At 45.8% G+C, this 22116-nt stretch overlaps 1 protein-coding gene across 1 annotated transcript in view; it reads right to left on the bottom strand.

The window, feature by feature from the left end:
- Nucleotides 1-22116, bottom strand: part of LOC111971277 (pericentriolar material 1 protein-like) — a 36699-nt gene that overhangs the window by 7445 nt on the left and 7138 nt on the right. Inside the window, 32 exon segments of the mRNA XM_070446013.1 lie at nucleotides 174-346; nucleotides 910-966; nucleotides 1129-1143; nucleotides 1146-1258; nucleotides 1260-1295; nucleotides 1756-1861; nucleotides 1864-1946; nucleotides 1948-2068; nucleotides 2586-2647; nucleotides 2649-2701; nucleotides 2703-2787; nucleotides 3889-3938; nucleotides 3941-4090; nucleotides 4675-4793; nucleotides 4796-4820; nucleotides 5828-6107; nucleotides 7035-7226; nucleotides 7440-7575; nucleotides 7578-7623; nucleotides 7885-8064; nucleotides 8267-8396; nucleotides 10165-10298; nucleotides 11399-11619; nucleotides 11733-11899; nucleotides 12230-12436; nucleotides 15591-15780; nucleotides 16078-16366; nucleotides 16758-16867; nucleotides 16998-17178; nucleotides 17570-17689; nucleotides 19848-20018; nucleotides 20692-21015. Coding sequence (XP_070302114.1) covers nucleotides 174-346; nucleotides 910-966; nucleotides 1129-1143; nucleotides 1146-1258; nucleotides 1260-1295; nucleotides 1756-1861; nucleotides 1864-1946; nucleotides 1948-2068; nucleotides 2586-2647; nucleotides 2649-2701; nucleotides 2703-2787; nucleotides 3889-3938; nucleotides 3941-4090; nucleotides 4675-4793; nucleotides 4796-4820; nucleotides 5828-6107; nucleotides 7035-7226; nucleotides 7440-7575; nucleotides 7578-7623; nucleotides 7885-8064; nucleotides 8267-8396; nucleotides 10165-10298; nucleotides 11399-11619; nucleotides 11733-11899; nucleotides 12230-12436; nucleotides 15591-15780; nucleotides 16078-16366; nucleotides 16758-16867; nucleotides 16998-17178; nucleotides 17570-17689; nucleotides 19848-20018; nucleotides 20692-21015 — 4326 coding nt within the window.

Raw genomic sequence — 22116 nt, 5'->3', positions numbered from 1 at the left:
ATAAACAATAATTTGACAACATTTCAACCCCTCAGGTCTTTATCAGCAGCTCCTTGTGGCTTGTATCCATTCCTAGGAGGTTCACCCATAGATTGTATGAAATACTATTTACAGTCTCAGAGTAGGAGTGCTGGTCCAGAATCAGCACTAGATCCTCATTCGGACGTGTTCACCTGTAGGGAGTAGAGTGCCCTCTGGCGCAGGTAGTCGGTGTTGAGCAGCTGCAGCTCGTGGAAGAGCTCGATGAGGAAGTGGGGCCGCGACTCGTTCTGGGAGATGAGCGTGGCCACCTCCGAGTAGAATGGTCTCCCTCAGGCCTCGAACAGGGAGAAGTCACTGCTGGCACCTGGAGGTGTTAAACCGCAAGACAAGACACTCTAGAAGGCATTCTATATCCAGGTTTCCATCGAGTAGTGAAGCGGTGGCATTGCAGGCTTTAGCTCCAGCCCTGCTAAACATACCTTCATCAGGACGTTGATTAGCTGAATCAGATGTGTCAAGAGCAGGGTTGGAGAAAAGCCGCACACCGAGTAGTTCTCTAAGAGCAATGTACGCTTTAATCAAAGGCAATGATACTGTACAAATCCAATACAATGTACCAAAATTTCAGGTTATATGTTCTTAAATGTAAAAGAAAAAAACATTGCATTGAAAAATGTATATATTTTAAAGCCAATTAGAATGCAAGTATATTAGATCAAAGCTAGAGATTCTAAGGTTACAAAGGTTGGGATCTAGTTTGAGTTCGTTTAAAAGTTTTAACTGTATTACATGAAGAGGTGCTTGGAAGACCGATATTAAACAAAAGTTTTTTTATTATTTTTATTTATTTATTATAAACACTCCGAACCTCAATCAGTGACAATCAGTGTTAGCTGGTGCTTAGCTGTGTGCTAGGGGTGAGTTTACCTGGCGCTTCAGTGCATGCAATTCTGTTAGAAAGGAAAGGTGTTCTCCAAGCATACGCTGTGAGGAAATCAACAACAAAAAATTGTGACGACATAAATAAACGTAAAAGTAAAATGTGGTCACATTACAAAAAGGTGAGGACATAAACCAAATAAAAATGATAATCAAACTAAAGATGTGAGTGGACAAGGTGTGTGTGATCGGGTCGAGGTTTTGTACCGGAGGAGAGGTCGTTGGCTTGTGGCCTGTCTTGGTCTTGCTGTCCAGTTTCTCCTGGGTCAGTTTGTCCACGAGGCTCTGGTTCTGGTCCCGCTGGCGATGGGGCTGCGGCGCCCTCTCCTGACAAAGTCGCCGTGCTGGACACGCTGTCACTCTCCACTTCTGGAGATACACACAAGCAAGGAAAGAGAAACATTCAAAACAAATCGAGGGAGAACGTGTGAAATAAAACAGAAAAAACAATACACATCATTTCTTTTAAAAAAAAAAACCACTTCTGCATTCGTCTTTTGCATAGATGTATTGCTCAAGGCGACTTGGTAACAAACCATTCAGCTTGTGTCTCCTATATTTAAGAGGTCTTCAAATATCCATTCTTATGTTTTAAATATATCAACAGGCAGGTGCTACACAATAGTGGTGGTTGGAGCGAGTTACCTCCCGACCTTCCTAACTGAGCTGCCGGGAGAGGAGGAAAAATGTCAAGTTCGAGAAAAAGTGCTCAATATAAATCATTACATGTCCCGAACTGAGAATTGCATGTCCCGACACTGAGAATTGCAGTCCCGACACTGAGAATTGCATAGTCCCGACACTGAGAATGCATGTCCCGACACTGTCCCCGTACCCGTGTTCTTGTGGTGTCCCTTGGCCCGCCGGGTCCTCCTCTTGGAGTTTGGCGTCTTGTCGCGGGAGGCCAGGCAGGCCTGGGCAGAGACCTTACGTCCTGCCTAAAGGTCTTGGTGACAGTGGTGGGGTCAGCCGGGTCGGCATGCTGCGAAGCTCTCCTGGGAGCCTGGTCGAAGGCCTGGGGCCGGGGATGTTAGCCCTCTATGGGGTAGAGGGGAGGGGGATTCGTTGATAGGAGCTGGAGGTTGGGAGACGTTGAGCCAGCCAGATTCATGGCCACGACTGCTGCTTCCTTCATTCTGCCTCTGGGCTGGTGGGATGGATACAGACGAGAAAGACGGTTGGACTAATGAAGGATTTTTTTTGTGTTGAAGAAACAGAAAACTAAGTGGTATGAGTATGCCTTTCATTCTTTGCACACACACACTAGGGCGGGAATTGCCAGGGACATCACAATACGATACTAGGTGCCAATACGATATGTATTGCGATTCGACAGAGATTGTATTGCGATTTGATGTTCCAAACATATTGCTCACTTTTAGCCTGCACAGAGGGACAAGAGAGAGCATGAGAAAACTCGGTTTGATCAGTCAGGGAATAGAAGTGCTGAAAACATGTTGGCTCACGTACTAAAAAAGACAGAACATGAAAAATGCTGGAGTTTTGGGCACATGTACAGCCAACTAGCGCTAGCTGACGCAACCGTACATCGATTTTTACAAAATCGATACTTGGGAGTCAAACGTTGATAATATCGTTACAATTTCGTCCAAAAATAATATCACGACATGCAACTATGGATTTTTCCTCCCACACTAACACACACCTTTTGTCTACAGTGTTGAGTGGGGACGGGTAGGGGCGGGGGAAGCTCAGTACTTCTGTTGACTGAGGTGTTGGGATCCAGCTGCTGCTGCTGCTGCTGGTTGTCTGGCTGGCTTGGCTACCAGCACTCTGAAGAACTCACCCATAGCAGAGGACAGGGGGTTGAAGTTAAAACCCTGTGGAGGAGAGAAAGAAACGAAGTGGGCACACAATATTGAGGTATATTGTGCAGGTTAGCGGTTTTTCCATTATGAATCTGGTTCTGGAGGCAGATCTACAGAGTGCGGCTGGTGCCAGCTAGTGACCAAAGTCATAAAATCCATTTTAAACCTAGCCCCAAACTGCTATCCCTAATGCCTCACCTTAACCTTAAATTAAGAACAAAAAGCTCTTAGAGAATTTTTACAATATAGACCATTTTGGCTGGCTTATTTTTAAGTGGGAAAAAATACATTTAAAATAAAATAGCTCAGTTCTGCCTCCTGGACAAGAACTGATGACAATAAAACATCAAACCTGCGTAAATTGTGATCTGGAAACAACTTCGTTACAAGTGTATCAAATCAGGATTCTCCTAGTATTCCAGTATGCCCTCTGTGCCAGAGCTTCTCAATTTCTAAAGCTAACCTCTGAATTGAACTGGGTCAAGGTGACAGGTATTTGTGAGAAGACTGCCTTCTACAACATTATTACAAAAAGCAATTGATACATTTTTGCACACCCAGTCCTGAAAGAAACATTTGACACTAACTATACAAAACATTTTAGACACCTGCTCTTCCATGACAGACTGATCAGGTGAAAGCTATGAGACAGGTTAAACCTTGAGACATGTATTTTTTGTGCCATTCAGAGGGTGAATGGGGAAAGAATTTAAGTGCCTTTGAACAGGGTATGTAGTAGGTACCAAGCACACGGTTTGTGTCAAGAACTGCAACGCTGCTGGGGTTCACACGCTCAAACAGTTTCCAGTGGTTATCAAAAATGGTCCACCACCCAAAAGGAATCCAGCCAACTTGACAACTGTGGGAAGCATTGCAGTCAACATGTTGCCAGCATCCCTGTGGAACAGCTTACGACACCATGCCCTGACAAATTGAGGCTGTTTCTGACAGGGGGGGTGTGTATGTTCGTATAGTCTGTTGGACATTCTTGGATTTTACATTCCTTTGAGAAAACTGCATCATACAAAAACAGATACTTCATAACATGAGGAGGATCTAAAAACATTGGATGGAAGGATGGAAGTTTGAAGGGGTGTTGGAAGGCGTACCGGAGGAGAAAGGGCGAGAATCCGGCAGGCCGGGAGGCAGGTTGAGGGCCTGGTTGACAGAGGGGGGGCATGGAGGAGGTTGAAGGGGAGAAAGAGGCTGGTGGGAGAGGAGGGGGGACAGGCACTGCCGGAGTCCCGGGACGTGGAGCCCTGGTTCTGCTGACCTGACGACGGAGACGGCTGCTGCTGCTGTTGTTGTTGTTGACGGAGCAGGCTCGCGGCAGTTTCAGTCTGGGGACAAACGGGATACAGGCAAGTTAGTGTTAAAACCTCAAATCACATTCATTGTTAATCCCAAGTTAAGCCTGATGCATGTTCACATATACTGAGATAGCCAATCACGGTAATTGACTATGCATTTAGAACTATACATTAACGTAGACATGACATGCGTGTTGAACCTAACAACCCAAAGCTGCAATAAATAAAATGTTCATAAACTGAATTGAGGTCTGGAAAACAGACGCTGATAATTTCCCTCATGCAGTACATTCAGCCAGTGACATTAACATATTAGTAACGTTTCTGGGAATTCAGATGAGAAATTAGCTGCAGTATATTTGCTAAAATATGGTGCAATGTTTGTGTACATCTGTGTCAAATGGGTCCCGTGTGGCTCAGTTGGTAGAGCATGGCGCTTGAGCGCCAGAGTTGTGGGTTTGATTCCCATGGAGGACCAGTACGAACAAGTATGCACTCACTAGTAAGTCGCTTTGGAAAAGAGCGTTTGCTAAATGACAAAAATGTAAATAAACCAATAGAATACGTTTTTCTAGTCAATTTGTTTTTGGTCTGTAGCGGTGTGTTCGGTCTACCTTTCGACGTTGTTCTGCTGCCCAGGCCAGCTGTGTGTAACACTGGCTGAGCTGGTGCATGACCAGGTGAACCTGAGGGGAGGACAGGTTGTTGGGCAGCGCGTTGTACGGTCCCGTAGCAGGGTCTGGAGCATGTAGGACAACGTCTGGAGGGGGGGGGGGTAGAAGAGTGAGAGGAAGAGATGTAGAAAGTGTGGGTGTGTGTGTGTGTGGTGTGTGTGTGTGTGTGTGGTGTGTGTGTGTGTGTAGAGAGAGAAAGAAAGTTTGAAAGACAGATAGAGAAGGGCAGGAGAAAGAGGGGGGAGAGAGAGAACAGAATGGTATTCATGAACCTGTCCGTCAGTTGGTTTCCCCATACAGGTTCTGACACCCAGTCAAATAGGAACTCAAGCCAACGGCTGATTTCTATAAAGGAATAGCAGCGTTGGCATTTCCATCAGGACGACACACGCTGAATAAATTCAACACCATGCCCTATAGGTTAATAAGTGTCACCGCCACCGTGCTATATCAATGACAACGTGGAGAAAATCCATTTAGGCACCTCTAACACAAGACTGGCGTGAGTAATACATTTTCTTTATTAACTTACTTTAGTGAAACGTAATAGACGTTGAACAGAAAGGAAAGTGAGCAGAAATGCCAAACATTTTTTGGCGGTGTGCCTAAAGCCTTAGGTTGCTGCTACCTTCTCTATAGGTTGGGTGAAACAGACCAGGGGGCGAATACATCATATTCAGAATATTTGAAATACTTGGTGTACTTTATTTGGCTTAGCTGGTCATGTAAAATGGAAACAAACTCCACATGCCAGGCAAGCTACATGAACCTCAAGTACCTCATTTGGTAAGAGACCTGGTTCGGATGTGTACTCCAAACATTTAAAATACTTGAGGCACTTAATTTAGCTTGGAAGGTACAAAGAACAAAAATGGTGCAAACCCCTCATGCCAGACACGCTAAAATCAACACATTCCACAAAGTGAACATGCGAGGTTCCCTTGATATAGCTTAGCTCGTCAGGTACAATGGAACCAAACTACTCATGCCAGCTAGCCTCGTACCCGACAGGCTAAATCAGGCACGCCTCAACCATGTCAAACGTTTGAGATAAGCCTAGGTGACTGAAGTGTGGGCCAACTGCTATACCAACCTGCTGATCCTGCAGTAGGGTCTGACACATGCTGGTGCTGAAGTCCAGCTGCCTCTGTAGTGTGCCCACCTGCTCCTGCCAGTGGCGTGATGCCAACCCAGACCCAGGGCCAGAACCCTCCTGGAAGGATAGCTCGGCCGCCCAGCGCAGGTTCTCCTGGCGCCTCGCACCCCCGATGCTAACGCCGCCGTGGGCTTGTTGCTGTTCTTTGGCTCGAGAACGGGGAGAGGGACGGCCACTAGCTTCGGATGCGAATTGTTGCGGCGGCTTCAGAACGTTACTAGAGAAAAAGCACAAAGGGGGAGAGTGATATATTTGTATTATTGGGTGTCCAGCGAGTTGTGGGTGCTGCTGTGAATGCAAGACCCAATTTTCCCCACAGAACTCTCATGATGCCAAGATTCAAGTTTTATTTGTATTATGTATGGGGGCTACATATGGTATACATCGTCCAACGAAGTCCATACTTGCAGGTTCCTTCTCGACAACAATAAAAAAACAATACGAAAACGAACATAAATAGCAGTAGAATACCATATTCAACCATATATCAATAGAATCATACGGGGTGGATCAAAAGCCTGCAGACTCAGTATCTCTTGGACTGGAGTTAGGTTAAGGTTAACCCTAACCCCTCATATCACTACTACAATGGATTAATCCTTAAGAGTCTATTAACAAACCTGTAATAAAAAAAATATATATATATAAAACAAATACGTCAGTTTAAGCTAGTGATATCAGTTTACATGGGCTGCATCTCAATCCACCCATGTCGACCTTTCGCTTCTGCAGTGGAAGGTGGCTGAGCCACAGCGTTGGCAGTCAGACCAGGAGACGTCCCGGAAATTGGTCTTCTCACGAAAACGTCTGTGGCGGCTGAACGGTTTGGCCTACAAACTATTGCGACGGAAAGACGAGACTCCCGAACGCGTTGGTGTTCCCCGCTTTGCTCTACGACCCCCACAAGTGTCACGTGACTCGTCTGAAGGTAACCCTTACAAACACATGGAAGCACAAAGGTAGTTTTGTGCCCCAAAAAATAAGGGGTTAAATATGTGCCTAGATGTATATTATAGTTTTTTTTATACCTAAAGGGTTCCTAAAATTCCAAATCAAATAGACTTTGAGGTTAAGACTATTGTGCCCTGTATATTTATGCGTAATTGAAAAACAATGGGTTTCCTTGTATGCCTCTTTCACAGACCTGCCCAGTGTTTTCCTGTTGCTGTAGGATCTCTGCTTCCTAGTGTAGCAGGGCAGGTCATCACTGGAGCTGGACTCTGCTCCGTCTTCTTCTTCATCCTCCTCCTCTTCTTCTTCCTCAGCGCCCAACTCAGAGGGGTAGCCGTCCTCGTCCAGCTGACACGGGGTGGAGCCGCCCCATGTGGCCATGGTCCTGAGGAAGGTAACAAAGTCAATCAAGGCACAACCAAGAGACAAAACCAATCCCTCTAGGCACTTCATGTAGATATGAAAGCATTTGATGGCTAACAGCATCAATCTACTTCCATCTGATACATTCAGAACGCTTCACATCATGGAATTACCCCAGATTATTTAGGGGTCTTAATCTAGGGGGGGGGGGGGGGGGGTGTAACGCTTCGCTCACCTCTCGTCTCTGCCGAGTGGCTGCGTGGCGGAGGCGGCGTGATCCTCCGAGTCCTCCATCCTATAGGGGAAGTCGCTGAGGCCGCTCCTCCTCTGGTGCTCGGCCATCAGGGACTCCAGGTGCTTCCTCCGCTGCCAGCTTCCTCCCGCAGGATCTGGTGGCGCCGCATCTCACACCACAGCTGCTGGGGAAACATGAAGATAAATGAGCGCTGTCATTTTCATGGTTACGTCTGCATGATAACTCACACACTCCTATACAGCTCCCTGACATCCAGCCATGGCTAACTCGGTCACGCTAACCCTCAGGTAAATCCTTGCACTGAGCGGGTGATTACAAGTCTTCTGTATGATTTTGGCGAGCCATCAAGTTCGTGGGATGAGCATACTATCCTTGACGTTACTGTGAACTGACCCTGTCAAATCAAAACAAATCAAGAACCCACCTCGTTGTCGGTGACAGAGGCGTTCGCGGCGGCCTGGGCTGTGGGTTTGAGCGCGGCGGTGGCGGCAGGAGAAGCGTTGGCTTTGGGGGCTGCAGCAGGAGCAGGGGCTGGGGTGGAAGCTGCAGCCGGGACCTTCCTCATCAGGGCCTGCTGACTCACTGTGCTGCTGGACACCGATGACTGGAGAGGAGAAGATGGGAGGGAGAGGTAGAGCGTGTATGCGAGAGATTGATAGGAGAGAGGAAGGGCGAGGCTCTCTCAAATAACACCCTATTCCCGAAATAGAGCACTAAGGTTAAAAAGTCAGAAACAAGTTCTGACACCAAAGCCTTTCAACACAATCAATCAGGAAATAGAGTGGCGTGTGCTCAGTGTGTGTTACCTGCAGGTCGGGGCAGGCCCACTGCAGGTCCTGGATCTGGTCTTGGATCTCCATCAGCCGCTGGCGTTCCTCGTGAAGCTGCTGCAACTCCTGCTGCTGCTGACGAAGCTTCTCCTCATACAGCTTCTCCCTGAGACACACAACTTATTTTAGATTCACAAACAGAATCACCGGCGGTGTAATTCACACACGCTTAAAGGCAGAAATGCACTCAGATATAAATAGACGGAGGTACTTTCATACACTTACAGTGAGGGAAAAAAGTATTTGATCCCCTGCTGATTTTGTACGTTTACCCACTGACAAAGAAATGATCAGTCTATAATTTTAATGGTAGGTTTATTTGAACAGTGAGAGACAGAATAACAACAAAGAAATCCAGAAAAACACATGTAAAAAAAAAAAGTATAAATTGATTTGCATTTTAATGAGGGAAATAAGTATTTGACCCCCTCTTAATCCGAAAGATTTCTGGCTCCCAGGTGTCTTTTATACAGGTAATGAGCTGAGATTAGGAGCACACTCTTAAAGGCAGTGCTCCTAATCTCAGTTTGTTACCTGTATAAAAGACACCTGTCCACAGAAGCAATCAATCAGATTCCAAACTCTCCACCATGGCCAAGACCAAAGAGCTCTCCAAGGATGTCAGGGACAAGATTGTAGACCTACATAAGGCTGGAATGGGCTACAAGACCATCGCCAAGCAGCTTGGTGAGAAGGTGACAACAGTTGGTGCGATTATTCGCAAACGGAAGAAACACAAAAGAACTGTCAATATCCCTCGGCCTGGGGCTCCATGCAAGATCTCACCTCGTGGAGTTGCAATGGTCATGAGAACGGTGAGGAATCAGCCCAGAACTACACGGGAGGATCTTGTCAATGATCTCAAGGCAGCTGGGACCATAGTCACCAAGAAAACAATTGGTAACACACTACGCCGTGAAGGGCTGAAATCCTGCAGCGCCCGCATGGTCCCCCTGCTCAAGAAAGTACATATACATGCCCGTCTGAAGTTTGCCAATGAACATCTGAATGATTCAGAGGACAACTGGGTGAAAGTGTTGTGGTCAGATGAGACCAAAATGGAGCTTTTGGCATCAACTCAACTCGCCGTGTTTGGAGGAGGAGGAATGCTGCCTATGACCCCAAGAACACCATCCCCACCATCAGACATGGAGGTGGAAACTTTCTGCTAAGGGGACAGGACAATTTCACCGCATCAAAGGGACGATGGACGGGGCCATGTACCGTCAAATCTTGGGGGAGAACCTTCCCTCAGCCAGGGCATTGAAAATGGGTCGTGGATGGGTATTCCAGCATGACAATGACCCAAAACACACGGCCAAGGCAACAAAGGAGTGGCTCAAGAAGAAGCACATTAAGGTCCTGGAGTGGCCTAGCCAGTCTCCAGACCTTAATCCCATAGACAATCTGTGGAGGGAGCTGAAGGTTCGAGTTGCCAAACGTCAGTCTCGAAACCTTMRTGACTTGGAGAAGATCTGCAAAGAGGAGTGGGACAAAATCCCTCCTGAGATGTGTGCAAACCTGGTGGCCAACTACAAGAAACGTCTGACCTCTGTGATTGCCAACAAGGGTTTTGCCACCAAGTACTAAGTCATGTTTTGCAGAGGGGTCAAATACTTATTTCCATCATTAAAATGCAAATCAATTTATAACATTTATGACAAGCGTTTTTCTGGATTTTTTTGTTTTTATTCTGTCTCTCACTATTCAAATAAACCTACCATTAAAATTATAGACTGATTATTTCTTTGTCAGTCGGCAAATGTGAAAAATCAGCATGGGATCAAATACTTTTCCCCCTCACTGTATGATGGTTCAACGGCTTCTACCGCGGGTGTGTGTGTTAGTGCTGCGTATGGGTGTGAGTCTCCTACCTGGCCTTGTCTGTGAGGGTGAGGTCTCTGGGGCTCCTGGCTGCAGAGGAGCCAGCAGCAGCACCTCTGGTGTTGTTGGGCTGCTGGTGGAGGCCCTCGTCCTCGTTGGCCGTGGTGGCGTCTGTATCGTCACTCTGGGAGACAGAAAGTCACATGGTTACTATACGGTAAGGCCATTGCCCAGCTTGAACGGCTCAAATTCCAGCTCTTTATTTTCTTGGACTGTAAAAGGGTCCTCCTCCACTCTTAACTGTCTAGACCAGTCAGCTGCACCATGGTCATTTTAGATTCTGTACCATGTGGTCTATTTTGTATTATTGACTTATTTGTGTGTGTTGATATGTTTCTACTCGCACGCGCTGTGAAAAAGTATTTGCCCCCCTGCTTTTGCATATATAGACACACTTTTTTTATACTGAATGTTATCAGATCTTCAACCAAAACCTAATAATTAGATAAAGGGAACCTGAGTGAACAAATAACACAACAATTACATACAACACCCAAAGCCCCTGTTTGAAAAATGTATTGCCCCCTTACACTCAATAATTGGTTGTGCCACCTTTAGCTGCAATGACTCCAACCAAATGTTTCCTGTAGTTGTTGATCAGTCATTCACATCGCTGAAGAGGAATTTTGGCCCACTCTTCCATGCAGAACTGCTGTAACTCTGTGACATTTGTGGGTTTTCAAGGATGAACTGCTCGCTTCTTGTCCTGCCACAACATCATCTCAATTGGGATTAGGTATGGACTTTGACTAGGCCAGTCCACAACATCAAATGTATTGCTTTTTAGACATTTTCATGTCGACTTGTGTATTTTGGCTCACTGTCTCGCTGAATGACCGAGCTGCGCTTCAGCTCACAGACAGATGGCCTGACAGTTCCCTGTTGAATTCTGATAATGGAAGGAACAGGAATTCTGCTCTAAGGTAAGTCGTCCAGGTCCTGAGGCAGCAAAGCATCTCCAAACCATCCTACTATCCCCACCATGCTTGGCCGTTGGTATAAGGTTCTTTGGAATGCAGTGTTTGGTTTTCGCCAGGTATAACAGGACCCATGCCATCCAAAAGGTTATACTTTTGAATCATCCGTCCATAGAAAATTCTTCCAAGAGTCTTGATGATCATCCAGGTGCTTTTTGGCAAACTTGAGTAAACTTTTTGGATGAGATTGGTCCCATTACTGATTTGCACTATGCTATGTTTCTCTGCTTCTAGTCAGTCCTCTCACCTGCACCATGGCCACCAGCTCCTGGAGCTGCCGTAGTTTCTGCTTGGCCGTCTGCAGCCGGTGAACTTTGTGGGCGAAGTCTGCGTCCTCGTTCCCCAGGCTGCTCCTCCTGCTCGAGCCCTCGCTGTCCCGGCCCCTGGCCCCCCGCACCTCTTCATCCTCCAGGGCATCGTCATCATCGTCGTCATTGACCTGGTTGTAGGGCCGGTTGTACTGGCACTCTGGTGGAGGCAGAGACAAATCAGGGTTAGTGAGATGAGTGGGTTGTGTGTATGTGTGAGAACAGCAGGGGGGGGGTGTACAGGTGTACAGCATGTAAAGTGCGTTGCGCTACCTATGGCTGAGGGGATGTTGAGGCTGCGGAGGTTGGCTGCTGCAGAGCGGTTGTTGATCTCACACTCGGTGTTGAGCCTGCCGTCAGCGTGGTTGTTGGTGCTGCCTCCTCCTCGGCCGTTGGTCAGACTGTTCATTTCTGTCCAGTTCCCAGAATGCTGTGGGTTTCTGACCAGGGGAAAGAGAGATGGAGAAGAGGGTCAAGACTCAATTTCACTTTCTGGCATGATTTACCCTTGGGAATTGTATTCATCTAAACCTTAATAATATTTCTTAGTTTGTTCTCAATGACTTGCCTGGCTATCTTTTACAATAAAGACCTGGTAATGTGGGGCACATGAAGGGAACAGATTATATGCTTGGTTTGAAGCTAACCAGTTACTGTCAGTGGTTGCCGGTTCGAATGATGCTTAGTAACAAATGGACAAGGCCCACTAATAAACAGCTCTAATGAGTAGTAATAATGACTTTACCCTACTCCGTCTGTCCCTCAAGTACCTGATGTTTGTGATGGGGGGCCGGCGGTTCTCCTGCTCCGAGTCGAACATCGTCTCCAGCATGGAGCCGTCCTCCTCAGTCTCCGCCTCCTCCTCTTCCTCCTTCACGTTCTCGTTGACCGTGTCCACCATCATGTCCGATGTCTGCTCGTAGTACTGCACCAGCTCACGCAGCTCGTTCAGACGCTTGTGCACCTCCTTCAGCTTCCTGTGGTGGGAGGGGGATTCTGTTTTAAAAATGGCCTGATTCTGTTTTAAATGACTCCACCTCAAGGATTTAAAAGCATTGGATTGGCCTTCTGCCCAAAGTGTGCACCCCCCTCAAGAATTGAAAGCACCACAAGTCTTTCTTTTGAGTCAAATTTCAGAGAGAATGTGGGGGAATGAATAGGGAGAAATGGAATGTGGGAAAGAGACCAAGGTTGATACACGGACAACTGAAATCAATGAAGGAGAGACACTTAACTAATTGGATCTATTGTTGCGCCGACTGATGAATGAATAAGAGGGATAAGGGTGATGGATGGTAGAGTTTGTCTGAAGGAACAGTGCAGTATGGATCTTCAGCTGCCGGTACCAGAGAGATACAAAGGGTGCATGCTAATAGTCTGAGTTGGTTCCCTCTACTCGTCTCCTTTGCTTCATCGGCACTGGGTTGTATTCATTAGGGCACACAAGTCCAGGTAGTCCCACTAGACATGGAACACTGGTCACTTTAATGTTTCCATACTGTTTTACTCATTTCAGATGTATATACTGTACTCTAGTCAATGCCATCCTATTCAACTATTGCAGAACATATAATATTCTATCCTACAGACATACTAAATATTCTATCCACATACTATCCGCAATGTCTATACATCCCATAACATACAGTGCATTCGGAAAGTATTCAGACCACTTTACTTTTTCCACATTTTGATATGTTAGTCTTATTGTAAAATGTACTAAATACAACAACAACAAAAAACTCAATCGACACACAAAACATAATTTACATAAGTATTCAGAACTTTCGCTGAGACTCAAAATTGAGCTCAGGTGCATCCTGTTTACATTTGATCATCCTTGAGATGTTTCTACAACTTGGAGTCCACTTGTGGTAAATTCAATTGATTGGACATGATTTGGAAAGGCACACACCTGTCTATATAAGGTCCCACAGTTGTCAGAGCAAAAAGCAAGTAATTAGGTCGAAGGAATTGCCAGTAGAGCTCCGAGACAGGATTATATAGAGGCAGAGATCTGGGGAAGGGTACCAAAAAATATCTGCAGTATTGAACACAGTGGCCATGAACACAGTGGCCTCCATTATTCTTAAAAATGGAAGAAGCTAGGAACCGCCAAGACTCTTCCTTGAGCTGGCCACCCGGCCAAACTGAGCAATCGGGGGAGAAGGGCCTTGGTCAGGGAGATGACCAAGAAGCCGATGGTCACTCTGACAGAGCTCTAGAGTTCCTCTGTGGAGATGGTGAGAACCTGTCAGAAGGTCAACTATCTCTGCAGCAATCCACCAACCAGGCCTTTATGTTAGTGGCCAGGCCACTCCTCAGTAAAAAAAAGGCACATGACAACACGCTTGGAGTTTGCCAAAAGGCACCTAAAGACTCTCAGACCATGAGAAAACAAGATTCTCTGGTCTGTTAAAACCAAGACTGAACTCTGTGGCCTGAATGCCAAGCGTCATATCTGGAGGAAACCTGGCACCATCCCTACGGTGAAGCATGGTGGTGGCAGCATCATGCTGTGGGGATGTTTTTCAGATAAAAACATCCAAAAGATTGATTCTATACATCGTTTGACATGTTTCTATAAACTGTAATAGTCTGTAACTAAATAAACTGTAACTTTGTCTGGACCTAGTGCTCGCGCCTTGTGAATTTGGATTTGTGAACTAAACGCACGAACAAAAAGGAGGTATTTGGACATAAATTATGGACTTTATCCAACAAAACAAACATTTGTGGAACTGGGATTCTTGGGAGTGCATTCCGATGAAGATCAAAGGTAAGTGAATATTTATAATGCTATTTCTGACTTCTGTTGACTCCACAACATGGCGGGTATCTGTATGGCTTGTTGTGGTCTCTGAGCGCTGTACTCAGATTATTCCATGGTGTGCCTTCGCTGTAAAGCTTTTTTGAAATCTGACACAGTGGTTGCATTAAGGAGAAGTATATCTTTAAGTAAATGTAATATTTTCATTATTTTTAATACATTTGCAAAAATGTCTAAAAAACGTTTTTTCCTTTGTAATTAATTATGGGGTATTCTGTGTAGATTGATGAGGGGGGAAAACTATTTAATCCCTTTTACAATAAGGCTGTAAGGTAGCAAAATGTGGAAAAGTCAAGGGGTCTGAACAGTTTCCGAATGCACTGTACACATACACCACCATTCAAAAGTTTGGGATCACTTCTAAATTTCCTTGTTTTTGAAAGAAAAGCACATTTTTTGTCCATTAAAATAACATCAAATTGCTAGAGGCCAGCATCCCGGTGTCGCCTCTTCACTGTTGACGTTGAGACTGGTGTTTTGCAGGTACTATTTAATGAAGCTGCCAGTTGAGGACTTGTGAGGCATCTGTTTCTCAAACTAGACACTAATGTACTTGTCCTCTTGCTCAGGTGTGCATCGGGGCATCCCAATCCTCTTTCTATTCTGGTTCGAGACAGTTTGTGTTGTTCTGTGAAGGGAGTAGTACACGGCTTTGTACGAAATCTTCAGTTTCAGCTGTGCTAACATAATTGCAAAAGGGTTTTCTAATGATCAATTAGCCTTTTAAAATGATAAACTTGGATTAGTTAACACAACATGCCATTGGAACACAGGAGTGATGGTTGCTGATAAATGGGCCTCTGTACGCCTATGTAGATATTCCATTTTAAAAAATTACATATAAAAAATATTCTGCCGTTTCCAGCTACAATAGTCATGTACAACATCTACACTCTATTTCTGATCAATTTGATGTTATTATAAATCGACAAAAATATGCTTTTCTTTAAAAAAACATGGAAATGTATAAGTGACCCCAAACTTTTAAACAGTAGTGTACATACATACATACATACCTATACTCCGGACATTGCTTGTCCATATATTTATACATTTCCATTGTTTTAGAGATTTGTGTGTATTGTTGCGAATTTTTTTATGTTACTGCACTGTTGGAGCACACAAGCATTTCGCTACATCCGCAAAAACATCTGCTAAATATGTGTATGCAACCAATAAAACTTGATTTGGGCAAGTCCAAGAAGTCCCTCTGCGTTTGTCAGTTTTCTTCCTTTTTTTGCCCCATGAATACAACTGTGGTGTGATGTGCACTGATCATAATAATAGTTTGAGTTTAGTACCGGAGTTTGTCAGCTGGGGCGTCCTCATGCTGGGGTTGCTGGGTGTGTGTGGAGGGGTGGTAGGTGGAGGCGTCCCGTCTTATGGCTGAGGCCCCGTTGGGCTCTCTGTACAGGGCAGACGGGCGGTCCGAGGGGCCCGCGCCCAGAGCCAGGCTATGCTGAGAGGACAGGGACACACTGGCGCTGCGACCTGAGGGACCAACCCACACATCACTCACACATGCACAACAGCAAACTTACAAGCTTCTATCATATGCCCAGGGTTCTCCCCAGAGAACGTAAGATGGGAGCTGCGCCACAAAAAAAAAGAAACCATGTAAAAGTTTGTTATGATTGAAGGCAATGTTTTGCTCTAGATTGCAGGAAATGGCAGTTGCAGGTGTTCAAATAAGCAAAAAAATTAAATATAACTTCCCCCCCTCCAGGCCTCCATCCCTGACGGTGTTAACCTACTCCTAGTCAGTTACAGAGACAAACCATAACTTACAGGAGTTGTTGTTGAGGGTCTGGTCGCGGAGCGAGTGCAGCTCCTGCAGGATATTGTCCATGGTCTGCTTCTTGTCCTGCAGCTCCTGCAGCTTGGTCAGCTTCGCGCTCGCCGCGGAGGCCGACGTAGGGGTGATGGAGGTCAGGGAGGTGAGAGGGGGGGGACGGAGGAAGGAGGAGGCGGCAGAGTGGGGAGGAGGGGACGGCTGGGAGGAGCGAGAGCGGCAGACTTCCCGGGAGAGGGAGAGGCTCGCGGCTTGTCTGCGGTTGTCTGGGACTGCTGCCTTGGTCTGAGGAAGGAAAGGCACACAGGATGTTAGTAGGTGCATGAACACAAATAACTCAGCATATATTACTTTGATGGGTAGCACTTCACATTACCACACAGGATAAAGTGACAATAAAATGGTAACAAGTTCTAATTACTCAACATGAAGACTTCATTTTGCCCAGTTATCCCTTCATTTAAATGTAATCATTCTAGTTACAGGGTTATACACCACGTCTGTAATAGAGGGGTAACAATACCTTGTTATTACCACATCAGCCTGTGGCGTAAAGTGCTACCTTTTGATGTTTGCCAGGGTTGTATTCATTAGGCATCAGACAGAAGAAAACGCTAATACTTTTGGCTATGGTGTGCCCTAATTTCTACGACCCGGTATTGTATGTTGCTGGTACCTGGGAGTCGTGCAGCTGGTTGTGGAAGCGCTGAATGAGGTCGTTCAGCTCATCGTTCAGCTCCGAGGTGATGCTCAGCCCTGACACACTGCCTGTGGTCTCTGTCGGCACTGGAACACACACACCAAATGAAAAAGGTTACGTATGTGTGTGTAGCTACCGGCTCTGCATGTGCGCTGTGTGTCCAGTCAGTGTGTGTGCTCCTTTGCATGCGCCCTCTCTATACGGCCCGTGTCTCACCGGTGTCAGCCATGGTGTGGGAGGCGTGCTGGGAGCTGTGCTGCATGGTCAGTAGTGCTGCCTGGCGGCCCTGTAGAGCCCTGAGCTGCTCCTGCTGCTCCAGCATCTTCTTCAGGAGCTCGTGCTGCTTCCTCAAGTTCTCCAGCTCCTCCTTCTGTTCACTGCGGCCTGCAACACGGCCCTGTTGGAGACACACACACACTAGAAAAATCGCCAGCACAAGCAAATCTGGTTGTGCGTCAGATGCTGACCGCGCAGACTTCCTGGTGTTACACCGGCAATGGAAGGGGGATGGAGGGATGCAGAGGGGGAGGGAGAGCAAGGAATGACGAGAGTGAGGGATGGTGGGCAATAAGATTAGCCTCGGTCTGCTTGGGTGACTACTTCTAGAAGCAGCGTCTTACTATCTGGTAGAGATTGTAATGCATATCCCTAGTCAGCGTATCAGATTGGATTGGTCACAAACGAGATAAACACATCTAATACAAAAGCAAATAATAATAAATAATTGTTTTTTTTTTAAACTAGCTGAAGCAGGAGGGGCTGTCAGAACTAAAGGAAGGGATACTCACGGTGGCGTTGGAGGCGTCCGAGGAGCGCACCTCCATGTTGAGGGAGGCGCTCTCTGGCAATGAGCCTGAACCCACGGCCGAGTCCAGTGTTCCCGCCTCGTCCTCCTCGTTCTCCCTCGCCTACAGAAGAGGGGGCGGTCAGTAAAATAGTAGGCACGTACTGCAAGCACGGGCTCCCTCTTTGGCCTGACCTATACTGACTGTGTAGTGGCTATGGAAACCAGGTCTCCTCAAGCATTTCCTTCCCTTTCAATGTAATACTTGAACAGTGGTTGGAGTGATAAAATTAGTATACAATAATGAAAATAGAAGGACTGCTGATAATTACTCACATAAATGCCAGAGGGGGGTCACCTATTTAATATTGATAGCAAAATCAAATGACGTGCCATCCAGCAGTTCAGAAGCAATGCGTGTCATGTCCTAGATTTGTCTGCCAAATGGAACAAGACACACGACTGTCTTGTCGGCGTGTTTCAGACACCTTGGCATTAAAAAATATATACATGACCAGGGTGCAGTGAAAAGTTCTTAAACACAACAACTTGAACTATCAACAGCAATGTGAGAAAGAAGCCGTGGACTGCAGGCTTCTTTAACTTCTTATGGCTGCAGGGGCAGTACTGAGTAGCTTGGATGAAAGGTGCACAGAGGTGCCCATATTAAACGGCCTGCTCCTCAGTCCCAGTTGCTAATATATGCATATTATTATTCGTATTGGATAGAAAACACTCTGAAGTTTCTAAAACGGTTTGAATTATGTCTGTGAGTATAACAGACAAAAACCTGAGAAGTTCCACTTCCTGTTTGAACTTTTTCCTGAGGTGGCAGATTTTCAACCAACCTCTCAATGAAATTACAGCGAGATATGGATGAGTTTTCACTTCCTACGGCTTCCACTAGATGTCAACAGTCAATAGAACTTTGTCTGATGACTCTAATGTGAAGGGGGGCCGAAGGAGACAGGAATTAGTCACCACTGCCACGAGCTGATCACCCATTCACCATGCGCCTTCACATGAGGAAGACGTCCGTTCCACCGCTCTTCTGAAGTCAATCTAATTCTCCGGTTGGAATGTTATTCAAGATGTATGTTAACAACATTCTAAAGATTGATTCAGTACATCTTTTGACATGTTTCTACTGACTGTTACGGAACTTTTGGACATTTCGTCACGTTATAGTGGAGGCGCTTTGTGACTTTGGAATTGTTTACCAAAGGCGCTAACCAAAGTAGCTAATTGGACATAAATAACGGACATTATCGAACAAATCAAGCATTTATTGTGGACCTGGGATTCCTAGGACTGCATTCTGATGAAGTTCATCAAAGGTAAGGAAACATTTATCATGTATTTTCTGGTTTCTGTTGACCCCAACATGGCGGCTAATTTGGCTATTGTTCTGAGTACCGTCTCAGATTATTGCATGATTTTCTTTTTCCGTAAAGTTTTTTTGAAATCTGACACAGCGGTTGCATTAAGGAGAGGTATATCTATAATTCCATGTGTATAACTTGTATTATCATCTCCATTTATGATGAGTATTTCTGTTGAAACGATGTGGCTATGCAAAATCACTTGATGTTTTTGGAACTAGTGAATGTAACGCGCCAATGTAAACTCCGATTTTTTGTTATAAATATGAACTTTATCAAACAAAACATGCATGTATTGTGTAACATGAAGTCCTATGACTGTCATCTGATGAAGATAATCAAAGGTTAGTGATTAATTTTATCTCTATTTCTACTTTTTCTGACTGCTATCTTTCGCTGGAAAAATGGCTGTGCTTATTGTGGTTTGATGGTGACCTAACATAATCGTTTGTAGTGCTTTTGCTGAAAAGCATATTTGAAATCGGACACTTTGGTGGGATTAACAACAAGAATACCTTTAAAATGATATAAGACACATGTATGTTTGAGGAATTTTGATTATGAGATTTCTGTTGTTTGAATTTGGCGCCCTGCACTTTCACTGGCTGTTGTCATATCGATCCCGGTAGCGGGATGCAGCCATAAAGCCCAAGAAGGCTAGCGTAGCTTGTTTTTACTATCAATACCATAGAAAAAGTGAATTTAAACTAAAAGTCTTCCGAAAGCAGCCCCTTTCATCCTTAAATGACAGAAGGATGGAAAGAGAGATGGGCCAAAAGAGATAAAAAATAAAAAATAAATGAGACAGATCAAGGCAAAGCGAGAGAAAAGGAGAAAAACAACGAGACACAGAAAGAGAGACAGTGAGAAAGCCGGGATAAGCCAGTGTACTGTACTGACCAGCATCTTCTGCAGGAAGCGGAGGTAGGACCTCTCCTGCTCCTTGAGATGGGCGATGAGGTGGGTGAGGCGCTCCACGTTGGCCGGGATGTCCTTCTTCTCCACCAGGTCATCCCTCATGGAGCTGGCCTTGCCGATGTACTCCCGGATCTGAACCAGCTTGCTCACCACCTGACAGGGACACCAGAGAGTGTGAGGGTGTGTGAGGGACAGGGTGTGTATGAGATAGTGTGACAACAGAGAGAGAGAGAGAGCATGTGTGCGTGCAGGTCTGCGAGTGTAAATGATAGAGAGAGCGAGACAGAGAAATAGTGTGAGAGAGCGCGGATACCAGGCCGCTCACTGCAGACTGAGCTAAACGAGGGCAGAACTCACTTGGGAACCTGCGGTGGTGGCATATTTTTTTTTAATTGCCCTCAATACACACTGGTTTCATCGTCATCTTGCTCGCCTAGGCTCCCATCCTTGTTCTACCATTTATTTTCTTACAGGAGCGAGAACACAGCACACCATGTGATCGTTTGCAGACAGTACATGACGATCAGTTCAGTGCAAGCATACTTGAATGGTGAAAATGCTGTTCCAAGGTATGCTATTTATATAGATTTGTCCAAAATGGGTTACTGAGTAGGACAAATTTACCCACAACTAAACTACCTTTATCGTATGCATTGTCCTGTCTGTTCTATTTTAACTAAGTATTGAAAACTACAAACTTCAACCATTTGCATTGTGCAATAAGTAGTTGATCAAACAAAACATATACTGTCTGTGTGTAGTCTAAAATAGAAGTCCTGAAAAGCCCTAATCCTTCAGTAATCCCAAGTGCCTAGACGTTGCCTACCTGGCTACTGTCAATGCTGAGCTCTCCTCTCCCATCCTCCCTAGGGGGAAGGAGCCCTCTCTCGACCCCTCTACCTAGCCTGGGGGTGTCATTGCTGGGCAGGGAGGGGGTGAACGCGTCCCTGAGACCCAAGCCAGGGCTCTGCTTCTTGGCGGTGGCGGCGACGGAGGGGGTTGCGGGGGCCGAGGCTGAGGGCGCCTCCCGGCTCTTGTTGGTGTTGACGTGCAGCGGCAGGAACTTGAAGGGCTTTTTGTTTTCCGCTGCCAGCTCTCGCTGGTTGTTGGCTGCTGTGACGCGGCCCTGGGAGTCACTGCCGACGCTCCTCTGGGAAAAGAGAGCGAGGGATGTGTCACAACCTGGCTTCCAGTCTATATTACAGTAACCTGGCTTCCAGTCTATATTCCAGTACTATGAAACAGAACGCAGCAGAACCTCTGCGATATAAAAAGCTGGAAAGAAGGTTATTTGGAACATTGAAAGTTTTCAACTATTCACATTCCTTAAGACAACAAGAAAAGTGTGCCTTTTTAACAAGAACAGTACCCTTCCACAACATCTTTGGTGAAATCTACACTAGGGATGCACGATATATCTGAATCGGCCAATATTAGCTAAAAATGCCAACATCGGTATCGGCCCGATGTCTAGTTCACCGCCCGATGTCAAAGCTGACGTGCATACCTATATAACATGACATACTGACGCTACGTAAAATTTGCCGCTACACATGCAACACAGCATTCCTAACCTAGCCCACACAACGTCTGCTGTGTGGATCGAGCAGTCAACAAGTCGAGCAGCCATTCGAAAGAGTAAGAAAAGTTCAGCGAGACAACTCAAAGGCGAAATCCATTAACGGCAAGATAATGGAATTCCTTGCCCTTGACAATCAACAGTTCTCTGTCGTGGGTGAGGTTGGCTTTTGCCGACTGGTTGAGCACCGGTACACAATACCAAGTGCGCTAGATTTCAGATGTTGCCCTACCGGAGTAACACACTAATAGCGTCACTGCTATTAGCTTCACGACTGACATTTGGACCGGCGATATCAACCCCATGAGCATGCCGAGTCTGACATCACAATGGGTCGTCGAGGATTTCGTACTGAGGAAAGTCGTATTGCATGCTCATGAAAATGCTGGTTGTCATTCCGCTGCTGCCATTTCAATGGCATTTGAGAACATGTTTGAAACTTGGAACCATGAACACACTAGCTAGCTCCATTCGAACAACTGACTCGAGAAATAAGCTCATCAACTGCGCCTGCAGCAGACGTGATACCCTCTGTCATGGCTGTGAGAGCAAAATTGCAAGATTATGTTATAATACTTTTATTGCATCAAATGGTTGTTTTATTCAACAGAATAGAGTATTCTTAACTATTGTGTGTGTGTTCTACTGAGGATGGGCCTCTGGGAGATAACA

This window comes from Salvelinus sp. IW2-2015, linkage group LG13 (genome assembly GCF_002910315.2).
Source record: "Salvelinus sp. IW2-2015 linkage group LG13, ASM291031v2, whole genome shotgun sequence".
Taxonomy (NCBI): domain Eukaryota; kingdom Metazoa; phylum Chordata; class Actinopteri; order Salmoniformes; family Salmonidae; genus Salvelinus; species Salvelinus sp. IW2-2015.
This window is presented reverse-complemented; position numbering and strand designations above follow the sequence as displayed.